The 12,767-nt window shown below is 40.5% G+C and overlaps 1 protein-coding gene and 1 non-coding gene across 2 annotated transcripts in view; both read right to left on the bottom strand.

Moving 5' to 3' along the window:
* The window catches only part of ZNF385D (zinc finger protein 385D), a 1,012,338-nt gene that overhangs the window by 768,805 nt on the left and 230,766 nt on the right, over positions 1–12,767 (bottom strand). Inside the window, exon 2 of the mRNA XM_042241407.2 lies at positions 10,967–11,185. Within this exon, the coding sequence (XP_042097341.1) occupies positions 10,967–11,185 (219 nt within the window). The remainder of the gene's footprint in view (positions 1–10,966; positions 11,186–12,767) is intronic.
* Positions 178–250, bottom strand: TRNAG-UCC (transfer RNA glycine (anticodon UCC)). The gene has a single exon. It is a non-coding gene; the product is annotated as a tRNA-Gly (tRNA).

The following is a 12,767-nucleotide window of genomic DNA, read 5'->3' as shown; positions in this document are numbered from 1 at the left end:
TTCAAAAATATTAATTATTGATCAGAACTACTATTACCTATGCACGTGTTTGCTTAATATGTGCTAAGGAAGTTAAACATTCTTTTTCTGTAATGTATTACACTTCCCAATGATTGTTTTCTAGAAGAGTGTTTATTTATTTGTTTAAGCTGCACTGCACAGCATGTGAGACCTTAGATCCCCAAGCAGGGATCGAACCTGTGCCTTCTGCATTGGAAGTGCAGAGCCTTAACCACTGGACCACCAGGGACATATCAAGGAAGTGGAATACTCTTATATTAATTCTGCTTTTATTCTTCTACTTTTGAAACCACAGTCCTTCACCTCTTACTCACCGATGAGTTCACACTATCTTCTGTACTATATACTGCTATTGAATCACGGAAAATCTTGAAATAAAAGCACATGTGGTTTTTCATTACCTATCTTCTCTGAGGTAAAATCTTGACTTGAAATTCATGCATTTTCTCAAAGATGGCAAATTTTAAGTGACTGGTAAGTCTGTCTTGCTCACATCTTTGATTTCAACGTTGTACCTGATAAAAGGTTTGCAAATGAGCCGTGCATGCATTATGCGTCCTTTGTCCTTCGATCTGCAAGATAATATCTTTCTCAACTTGGATACAGTCTTGGCACACATGTTACCCCCCCCCAAAGGATTCTGATCCTGCATTAAATGTCAGTAAGTGAAGCTGCCTTTACTGAAGCTTCTATAGGTGAGATGTCAGAAGATATCACAGCACACGTACAAGGCAACAAATTAAAAGTTCTAATCAGACACATCTATCTCCTCTGCCTCTCTCATCCTGATCTCCATCAAACCATTTACTTTCTGACCTTTCCGGCTTGTAGTCCCTAGACTCACTTGCTGTTCACTTTTCCAGGATTAGGCTGGGCAGGTCAGTTATGTCCCAGCTTCTGACTGCAAATCAGTGTACATAGAGTCATCATGATGTTCATCGAATGGTGAGCCCTACACTGCAGGCTACCTCAGATCAAAGTTAGAGACAGTCTGAAATTTTTCTGGAAACCTTAAGGAATAGGGCCCTTTCCCCCTACCTCTGTATTTTCTTGTTTGCATTTAGCTTTATTGTGTTACCTCATTTTCACCTTATTTCCTTTATATTTTCTGAAATTCTCTGTGACCCCATGGACTCTTTGTGACCCCATACAGTCCATGGAATTCTCCAGGCCAGAACACTGGAGTGGGTAGCCTTTCCCTTCTCCAGGGGATCTTCCCAACCCAGGAATCGAACCAGAGTCTCCCACATTGCAAGTGGATTCTTTACCACTGAGCTACTAGGGAAGCCCTTGCTCCCTTTATATTTTCCAGAAATTCCTCACTGTTTTACTGTTCTCAAGCATGCAACGCTGCCACATATATATTTACTTCTGTTCCCAAATTTCTTGTGTTGTATCATTGCAGTTTCGAAAACAAGGAGAAGAAATACATGTATCTGAGCTTCTATCTTTGAAAATTGTGTCAAAGTTTCTTATTTAAACACTGAAAATTCACATTTTAAAGATCTATTTGATGATTACTCTATTGTACCTTCATTTTTATTTGTATTATTTTATTCATTTTTAATTGGCGTATACTTGCTCTCCAGTGCCGTGTTAGTCTCTGCTGTACAGCAACGTGAATCAGCCACAAGTGTACACTGACCCCCTCCCTCTGGGGCCTCCCTCCCCTCCATCCCCACCCCGTCCCTCTAGGTCTCCACAGCTCACCAGGCTGAGCTCCCTGAGCTGCACGGCAGCTTCCCATCAGCTGGGTTTATGCGCGGTGACGCACATGCCGGGGCCGCTCTATTTGCCCCACCCTAGTGTACTTTCCTGCACACACACACACACACACACACCCCTGCTCATACCACTGCTTAGTGTTCTTGAGAAACACAGACAAAACGATGAAGTGTGACATGCCCGGAGTGGAGCTTTAGCCACTACGAAGCCAGTTATGGGGCTCACCTCCAAATGCAAGGCGACTCTTTCAGGAAAGGGAAATCCATCCCTGAAAGCATCCTGTCTCCAGTGCCTACTAACACTGTTGCCGTGCAGTGAATTGCTTTCAGAAGAAATATAAACAAAACAGAACTAACGTGGCAAAACATACTTTCAAACCTAGAAAAGCAGGAAAATGCTTATTTTTCAAAGATTAGGGGGTAGAGAAACACTACGACGGGAAGAGGTCACTGTTGAATGTGGTTATTGACTGAAGGGGCAAAAGGCGAAGAAAGAAGAGGTAGTTGTACCCCCGCTAAACAGAGTGAGGCTCAGATGGGCCGTAAAATTACTCCGTACCCCCAGCTTATACCACCACCACTGCAAGCTCTCAGTTCTTGCAATTCTTCAGTTCAGTTCAGTTTAGTTGCTCAGTCGTGTCCGACTCTTTGCGATCCCATGAATCGCAGCACGCCAGGCCTCCCTGTCCATCACCATCTCCCGGAGTTCACTCAGACTCACATCCATTGAGTCAGTGATGCCATCCAGCCATCTTATCCTCTGTCATCCCCTTCTTCTCCTGCCCCCAATCCCTCCCAGCATCAGAGTCTTTTCCAATGAGTCAGCTCGTCGCATGAAGTGGCCAAAGTACTGGAGTTTCAGCTTTAGCATCACTCCTTCCAAAGAAATCCCAGGACTGATCGCAATTCTTCTAACGTCCCCAAATACACACCCCATATGGACACAGAATCACAAATGAAACTCTTCTATCTCAAATAAATCCTGTTCTCAAGCTAAATGGCATGCATTTAATTCATCCGTTTCTCTCTTCAAGTTTCCCTTAAGGTCGTTTCATCTATTTTTTTCATACAAACAGCGGTCATGAGGAACTTGAGTACACTTTTCTTGGGCACAGTGCCAGGGTCTCCAGACAGGGGTCAGCCTAGATTATCAGCCTCAGCTTGTAAAACCTCACCATTATCCCAGTAAAGAAGTGTTTCTTCAGGACACAGATTAGACAAAGAGATCTCTGTGTTGAAAAAGATGGTTTCCTTCAACGGACTTACCAAGTCCAGGCCAAGCAAGTAGCTGGAGACCAGAAATCTGTCCCTTTTAGAATAATCAATGTGTTTGCTCTCTCTTTTTAAAGGTTTTTCAATAGAGATTTTTATTAGAATATTTTATTAGAATAACCCTTTAAAAAGGTTCTAAAACATTCAATAACATTTATTTAATTTTATTTCTTAAAAGTTAACATGTGCATAACAGGAAACCAAAAACACAAGAAGCAGAAAGCAACGTTATCCATCAAAACAAGCAGTTTACCTCTGATGCATCCTTCCGGGTCTCCTTTATGTATTTACACAACTAAGCATCCGTTTTTGTATAATTAGGATCATACAGTTATATACCATGCTTTTTCACACATCATGAATATTCACCATTTCAAACTCCCAAAGCTATGAACATTTTGATAACTAAAATTACACTACCACCAACTCAGTCTAGAAGGAGAAAAACTGTGCCTTTCTTAGAGACAAAAATTTTAAACAAACAAACAAAAAATGGCAACTGGCCTGTAATTAAAGATGTTGGCAGAGTTATGATTAAAATGCTACGTTCCCTTCACGTTCAGTTACAAAAATGAGACATAAAGCAACAGAGTTCACAAAATATAATGCTTCTAAGAGGATTAACTGTCTGATCTAAACTATTAAAGTATTAGCAAGGAGGTATGTTTCCATGGAACTAATTAACAATGTATGCCTATTTTAAGGGAGAAAGAAAAATCAGTAACCAACGCCAGAGACCTAGTCACAAACTGAATATGGTCCAGTTAGCATTTGTCGCTTTTCCCATATTCTTATCCCTCAGAGATAAAAAGAAACTTAGAAGACTCAAGTAACAACAAAATAACTTACCACATAATGTTGGCCAATTTAGCATCAGCACTTTTTTACTGCCTCCTCTTGGCTGAACCTTCTGAAGGATATGGTCGATAAGAGAGAAGCATGAGCAGAGCAGCATTCCTAACTGCCACACTGCAGCATGTCATACACCAATATAGATGCAGCAGTATCAAGAAAGCAGCTTTCATTATCAAATGAGAGGGAACACTATGAACCCACAAAGGTATTACTACTACTAAGTCGCTCTAGTCATGTCCAACTCTGTGCGACCCCATAGATGGCAGCCCACCAGGCTCTGCCGTCCCTGGGATTCTCCAGGCAAGAACACTGGAGTGGGTTGCCATTTCCTTCTCCAATGCATGAAAGTGAAAAGTCAAAGTGAAGTCACTCAGGCATCTCCGACTCTTAGCGACCCCATGGACTGCAGCCCACCAGGCTCCTCCATCCATGGGATTTTCCAGGCAAGAGTACTGGAGTGGAGTGCCATTGCTTTCTCCAACAAAGGTATTGGCAAATTCTAATTAGTTTATTGACATTTGACATTCTACAAAAGCATGAATGGTACTTGGAGATTAAAAGATGAGACAAACTTATATGTAAATGAAACATTTAACACACACACATATATAAATATATAGATATCTATCTTAAGACATGAGGTATCAGAAAACTCTATGAAGCTATTTTAATTAACGACCAATGTTGCAAGACAGGGAACACCTTTGTAGATTGAAAATCTACTGACACTTTAAACCTTACCTAGGATAATCGATGGAAAGAGAAAAGAGAATAGATCAGTGAAAGCTAGAAAGTACAATTGTATTTAGCTTCTTTGTTAAATAAAAGAAAATTTAATGCTAAGGGGATAGACAAGGGCAATGACGCTCACAATTTATGTGCCACAAAACAATGAGAACCAAAATGGTCCGGAACACTGTAGACAAAACTGAATTATTCGATGGCAGTTTCAGCCCAATAAAACTAGACAACCAGGCTTAATAAAATAACTCAAATATGACAAAGACGGTGCTTATAAAATAAAGCTGCCACAATCTGTCAACTTATTACTCGGTCTTTCAATGAGCATTAGCAAGAGTTTAACCATGGTGAGCCCTGAAATTGAATGATATTAGTTGGCCACAGGAGCTTTTAACAACCTGAAAGTTGTACCCTTTGTGATATGTATCCCAAAATGCTCTTGGGAATCAAAGAAGCATTTTTAGGCTAATGTTCAAATTCCTGTCTTCTGATAAAAATCCTTCGGATGCTTCATTCTAACTTTTCATTTTATTCTTCATAATGATGTTAAGGCTTTTCCACTATAGAATATATCACATAGCTGGAAAACCAAATGACAAACGTAAGCAAAACCTTAACATCAGCTAGAAATCTCAACCCCCTAATTAATTTCTTTATGGTAATTAAAAATAGGTAGTCATAAAAAGGCAATCATCTATAAACACTACGATACTATAATGCATGTAATATTGTACATATAATATCGCTTATTCATATTTACTTGCATACCTGGTAGAATGGTAACAGAAAGATTAGAAGTAATTACCTTTGTGGGATTCTTGATGATTTTTGTTTTACTTTTGTACATTTATGAACAGCTCAGACAGGACATTATTATCAGAAAATAATCATTATTTGCAAAACATGCATTTCCCGTAAGTATAAAATCAAAGACCTTTTCCAAATAGAAAGAAAGGCATGCATGCATGCAGATTGTATTGGAATTTCTTTGGTTTACAGTTTTCATGAAAGTGTGAAGAATGCAATCTCTGAAATAAGTGAAATTCTAGACATTTAAGCAATTTTTAATTATATAATACCTTTATGCCACTTCTGTATCTCACCTCATCTTCAAAGAGTGTGCTAACATAAACATAAACGCATTTCTAGAATAATATGTAGCAGCAAATTACACTGCACAAAATGTCCTCTGCAGTTTTGCTGGTGAAGAAAATTTAGGAAACGTCAGTTTTCCTGTAATAATGTAAGTTAAATGCTTTAAAAATGACATAAACTCAATCACATAAGAAAATACCAAACACACGGCATAACTTTGTTGACAGAAGAGTGTGAGTCTACCATGGAGGTGCGTGTATCATGGCAATGCAAACGTGACAAACTTAACAAGTGAACAGAGTTACTTGGCCAGTCTCTCTGTCCCTTTGATCTCCCTGGCTAGCATGTTTTTAAAACAGATGTAGTGACAACTGCTTTGCAGAAATGCTGATTGGGTGCAATAGATGGTGTGGATAAAAGAAGTGGAACATAACAAATACGAGTTCACTGTTGTTCCCTCGGCATTTTCTGTAACGAAGCTCAAATACAGGCTTAGATGGAGAACACATGTGGGGGATATTAAATGCTGGTGCTTTTGCACAATGAGGCACATGGTGCATATCACTTAGGGATATATGGGGAGCACTGGTGATGTCTTGGGTGCATTCCCAGGAGGCAGACTCCTTGTGGGCAAGTGGTGGATAAGTGGCCAGGAAGTGAGAGGCAGGAAGAAAAGCAGATCTGGGGGAAGGTGGGCTGGACTTGATAGAATTGCAGCCATGTTATCAGTAAAACTGAAGCTGGAATGGCCTTTTGAGCCAAGAAGGTGGGAGGTTTTGCTCGAAGGAAGGAACAAATTCAGAAGAGCTAGCCCCCTTCACGTGAAGGTAGTGCTTGGGGAGTCCTGCAGACAACACTCTCAGTCACCAGGCGGGACCTGGGGACTCAGGACAACATACACGCATGGGCGGACACGTGTCCTTGGTAACATAACTTCCGTCAAGACGGCAGCAACTGTCAGAAAGTGAACTCAGTTCTCACCTGTGGGACCAGGGGCCCCTGCCTAACTAGCACACAAGGTATATGTTTTCACTGCAATCTTCAGAAGGCCATTTTAGATAATAAGTCAGATGGCGTGAGAAATGCCACATTTTGCTCAGAAATACAGAAACCATATTTTAGCTAGGGTGATGTCCCTCTCGTTTATCCTTGTTCTTTTTCCTCATATGTTAGAGTACGCCTGTAGGCGTGAAAGTGAAGTCGCTCAGTCATGTCCAACTCTTTGCACCCCCATGGACTGTAGCCTACCAGGCTCCTCTGTCCATGGGATTTTCCAGGCAATAGTATTGGAGTGGATTGCCATATATAATGTTCTACAGTCATCCAGAACCAGTGCTACTAATTTTTTCCACTTAGACAACCTCAAATGAATAATAAAATCTAGTTCCGTGTCTCCGTGGACATGTTTGAACGAACTCCAGGAGAATGCAGAAGACAGCAGAGCCTGGCACGCTGGCCGCCGCGGGGCCACAGAGAGTCAGACATCATGACTCAGCAACGCAGCAACAGCGACTGCTAAAGAGTCAGACGTGACTCAGTCAGACGTGACTCAGCAACTCAACAACAGCCACTGCTAAAGAGTCAGACGTGACTCAGTCAGGCATGACTCAGCAACTCAGCAACAGCGACTGACTCAGCAACTCAGCAACAGCAACTGCTACTTACTTTATTTGCATCTCTAAAAGTAAGCTGTGGATAAAGTTGACTGCACCCAGGTAAGTGTTTCTAATATCTTAGCTTCCTTGGCACTCCCACACTGACTTCAAGTTTGAAATCTGAGATGAGATGATTTTCTAAAGATGGAAGAAGTTCACAGCAGCCATTCTGTGTGTGCCTCTTCACGGAGAAGGCTGTTTCCTTCTAGTCCCATTTCTATCTCTGAATAAACTAAAGGTGACAATGCTTGGCTAAATATCTACATGACCCGTTATTCTTGAGAATTCCTGAGTTTAGCGTGGTCACTGTGTGAGAAAAGGAAGGACAATTAATCATACGACTCAGAGCTGGGCTCCTTCCTTATCCCCAAAAGGTCTGAAAAAGTACATTTCTAGTGTGGAAAGACAGAGGGATACGTAAAAGAAATAATATGTTTGTGTATCAATGTGAAATAACAACTTGAGAGTTGATTGCCTGCAGTTGGATCCACCTGTAGTTAAATCCACCTGTCATCAGAGGTGAGGGCTCCTCCGAAGTATGATTTCAGATCAAACCAAGATAACCCAAACCAAGTGCTCCCATTAGTTCATCATCATTTTCACAACTTTTGATAACTTGATGCTAAAAAGAAACTCGGGAAAATAATGTGCAAATAAAATGTAGCAATGAAATTTGTATCATATTGATCATGGCATTGCTGGGAATATGAGAGAATTTTATTTTCTTATATTCTCTTAAACTAATTTTTCTCCTTGAATAAATAAAGTCACCACTTCTACAGAATATTCATTTTGGGGAGACAGTATATTTTAGAATGCAGCTATTTAATGAATAAGACTGGAATTTGAACTCTAGTTTGACCATTTAAGAGTTGGGTGACCTTCAGTACAGGATTCAATTGACATTCTGCTCAATTTCCACATCTGTTAAGAGGATGATAATGGAAATATCTCTCTGGGTGTAAAGAAAAATAAATAAGAAATGTACATAAAGCCTTTAGTACAATGCTAGTCCATTATATGTGGACTGATGCAATTATTTTAAAATATTTGATTTGAGGAACTCGGTCCTATGATCTGAAAGTTGTTGACCATCCTAAACTTCATCTGAGATTAGCTATGATTAGCTATGATTAGCTATGAAACTCTTGAGTTTCTCTCTAAGATGTAACTTATCACTTCTCCAGAGAGAGGACTGTGAATAGCAAGGCAAGTGAGGTAAATCACTGAAGCTCACACCATTGCCACCACGGAAGCCCAGCAGAACCCCTGTGGGTCTCCTGGGCACGAAAGCTTGCATTTCTTGACTCTAGGAAACAGGTTTCATTTAGCCTCCAAGACCTTCCCAGAGTGGCAGGTCCAAACCTTTGCTAATCAGGGAAGGGAGGGGACACACAGACAAGAGGAGCATCAGGAATAACAGTGCAGCCTCGGGGCAGGGTCCTCGTTCTCCTTTGAGGGTCACACATAACAGTTTCTCTGAGCTGCCGTGAAGATACTGAACACCCCGCAGGTGGGAGAGGTTAACCCAGAAGCGCACAGACTTCAGACCAGCTGGAGCCATAAGGCCTATGATGCCAATTCCCACTCAGCTCACCACTGACCCATTGGAGGAATGTTCATGAGCCGATCATGCTCTCTCTGAACCAGTACAGTACTGTGAACCCCCCACTATCCCCTCCAAGGGGACACACAGTTCTGAGGTCATTAGCCCACTCTGGTTCCCTCTGCCTGGAAAGCAATAAAGCTGTTCTGTTCTAACTTCACCCAAAACTCTTGTCTCTGCGATTTAATTCAGTGTCAATGGACAGAGATCCAGATTGGACTTCACACCAGCACCAACTGAAAGAAAACAACTTGGAACTAAATAATGCTGCACTTAATATGATTTTACCTTAATGTCAATGACAGGGAAAAGCTTCTCCTCAGGACATTCAAAGTAGAGGTCATGACATCTGTATTTTTAAATATGACTTAATAAGTCCATGGCCTCGCTAGCTCATCTTGGAGCTATGAAATTTAGTAGTTCTTACTTACTTTGCAATGATTATTTTTTTATATCTCTTTGACGAGTAAGATCCATAATTAACCTCTTGTCATACAAAAGAAAGAGAAACAGACTCCTTTCTATCAGAATATTCCAGCTCATCCATACTAAAAATACAAAGGAAGGTAGAAATACTTTCCATTTAAAAAATATACTGTTTTGTGTGTGTGTGTGTGTGTGTGTGTGTGTGTGTGTGTTTCTCTCATTTTGGTGGCCTTCAAGCAAACTCCTGTCAACCACAAATTGGCATTTACCATGGGTGCCTGTCATCTGCTTTTACAAGGATGAAATCTGTGCAGCTGCAGCTGGTGACCTCCAACACCCCAGGAAGGAGTTCAGGGTGGAGCGCAGAGACGAGGCACTCTGTGCTCCTAGAGAACGGGCAGAACAGGCCTTCAGACAGCTGGACATTCTCAGGAGCTGATTTCATGAGCCCGGCTCCTGTATCTCCTTACATCTAGAACAGCATTAAAACCTTCCATGGTAATGACTGCTTCTCCTGATTAGCAGAAGCTTCATGACACAAGCAGAAACTTTCTACAAAAAAGTATGTATTTGACTGCATATACCCCCCCTTTACCAGAATCACATATATACCATCTTTCCCTACCTCACCGGAGCAGTTTCTCAGAACTACTGAGGTGTTATCTCTCGGGCTGCAGTCCTCATATTGCCCCAAATAAAACTTAACTTGCAACTGTCACATCGTGTAATTATTTTAGTCAACACCTCAAAATTATATTTGCCTCCAATATCAAATATTAGAACATATCAAAATCCAGTCTCATATTTAATTGTTAATAAAATCAAGATAAAACACATCTTATCGATGAAACATCCAACCAGACCACAGTATTGTTAACTCTTTGGCGGTACTGTTATTTTAGCTCCCCTAAATCCTGCTGCAGGATTCTACCCTCCCTTCCCTCACCTCTCTCTGCTTTTATTAATAATCTTCCATTTGGTTCAAAATACATATGTGCTACTTTTAAAATTTGCTTACTCCTAAATTCAGCTTATACTTTTAAAAGTAGTCTAAAGTGATTAGGCAAACCATGAATTTTCACCAGCAAATTTAAAGAATCTGCACATACTAAAAGATCACATTTTATTGGTTAAAACTTCGACTTGAAAAGTATGTATTTTTTAAAATAAACAGCAATCTTGTGAACCAATTGAAGCCCCCCACATGCATAAAACAAACACAGAAACAATTGTTTTACATAAAATATAGGAGAATGCTAATTTTCAAATTTTATATTGAAGTCAAATATCAACAAAATCTAATGTCAACTTTTTCTAATTATCTTAAGTGTCCTGGTAGGTCACAATCCCAATCCCAGTCCTAATACATTACACATAGACAACAACCAAATTTCCCCTTGTCCTTCAAATAGCTGTGAGAAATTCTTTTAATGTACTATGCTGATAAAACTTTTATTTACTGTTTTCCGGCTTTTAAAATAAAGCTTAGTCTATTCTCTTATTTCCACATCTGCAGGTACATAAAGAACTCGATGATATAAAATTGAAAACACAGCTTCAGAAACACTTACCACTGTCGTTTCTCACCGTCCCACTGCTGAGCTGTTTGACTCTCTTTTGATGCGATTTGCCGTTGTAGTGGATTTGGGCTTGAGCAGTCGAGTTCAGCTGTATGTTACACACGGTGCACAAAGTGAAGCTGGTTTGTTTCTTTTCTTTTTCTGGTTTCTCTTCAAAGCCATCAGGTGAAAACTCAGCCTCACACTCTCCATCTTGGACACATGTGGAATCTAGGGTACAAAGAAAGCTATGAACAAGCCAATCAAGATTCCTGGATTCCTATGAACATTAGGGTATATGCATTTTTTTTAAATTAGCCTTTTTATCTTTTTTGGATATATGTCCAGGAGTAGGATTGCTGGATCATATGATAAGTCTATTTTTTTAATTAATTTATTTTTTATTGAAGGATAATTGCTTTACAGAATTTTGCTGTTTTCTGTCAAATCTCAACATGAATTAGCCATTGGTATACATATATCCCCTCCCTTGTGGAACTCCCCCTATCTCCCTCCCCATCCCCCCCCCCTAGGTTGATACAGAGCCCCTGTTTGAGTTCCCTGAGCCACAGCAAATCCCCGTTAAAGGGGCCTCCACACTGTTCCCCACTATGGCTGAATCAATTTACACCCCCACCGACAGTGCAGGGGCATCTCTTACAGTTGCCAAGACACGGAAGCAGTGAAAACATCCGTCCATGAATGAATACATACACACATATGTGTAGGTAGATGTACCACCATATATGCCACTCAGCCATAAAATACAGTGAAATACCGCCATTTGCAGCAACATGGGTGGACCCAGAGATTACCAAACTAAGTGAAGTCAGTTAAATACAAAAATCATACGATATAACTTACATGTGAAATCTAAAAAAAGAAAAACAATGATACAAACAAACTCATTTACAAGATAGAAATAGACTCACAGACATAGAAAACAATCTTATGGTTACCAAGGGGGAAATATGAGAGGGATAAATTAGGAGCTTGGAATGAACAGATACATACTATTGTACGTAAAACAGATAAACAGCAAGGCCCCTTTGTATAGCACAGGGAACTAAAGTCAATGTTTTGCAATAATCTATAACAAAAGAGAACCTGAAAAAAGACATATGTATGTGCACGTGTGTGTGTGCGTGTGTGTGTGTGTGTGTGCGTGTGTGTGTGTGTGTGTGTGTGTGCGTGTGTGTGTGTGTGTGTGTGTGCGTGTGTGTGTGTGTCATAACTACATTCCCTTTCTGTACACCTGAAACTAACACAACATTGTAAATCAACTGTACTTCAATTAAAAAATTAATAAAAATAAAAATTAAAAATAATAAAATAATTCTTAGATTCCTTCATATTACTAAATTCAGTAGCAAATAAGCATTGTCCTAGACACTTTCCTGGTGGCTCAGAGGGTAAAAATCTGTCTGCAGTGTGGGAGACCAGGGTTCACTCTCTGGGCTGGGAAGGTCTCCTGGAGAAGGAAACAGCAACCCACTGCAGTGTTCCTATCTGGAGAATTCCATGGACAGAGGAGCCTGGGGACCACAGTCCATGGGGTCACAAAGAGTCAGACACGACTGAGTGACTAACACACACACAGAGACACTTACAATTCAAACTGCCCAAGTCTTCCCACTTTAGTAGGTTGCTTTCACACTGTACATGATATCTTTATACCTCTCATGGTATGCAACTGGAGGTAGGAGGTGGGTGAGCACCCCACCCCCGAGGGTAAGGCAATTGGAGGCTGATTCCCTGTCGACTAGAATAGCAAGACAATTAAGGGAGGAGGCTGGGCCCTGCCCGGTCAACA

Source organism: Ovis aries, chromosome 26 (assembly GCF_016772045.2).
Source record: "Ovis aries strain OAR_USU_Benz2616 breed Rambouillet chromosome 26, ARS-UI_Ramb_v3.0, whole genome shotgun sequence".
NCBI lineage: Eukaryota > Metazoa > Chordata > Mammalia > Artiodactyla > Bovidae > Ovis > Ovis aries.
The sequence above is the reverse complement of the archived record's forward strand: the minus strand, read 5'-3'. Positions and strand labels throughout refer to the sequence as shown.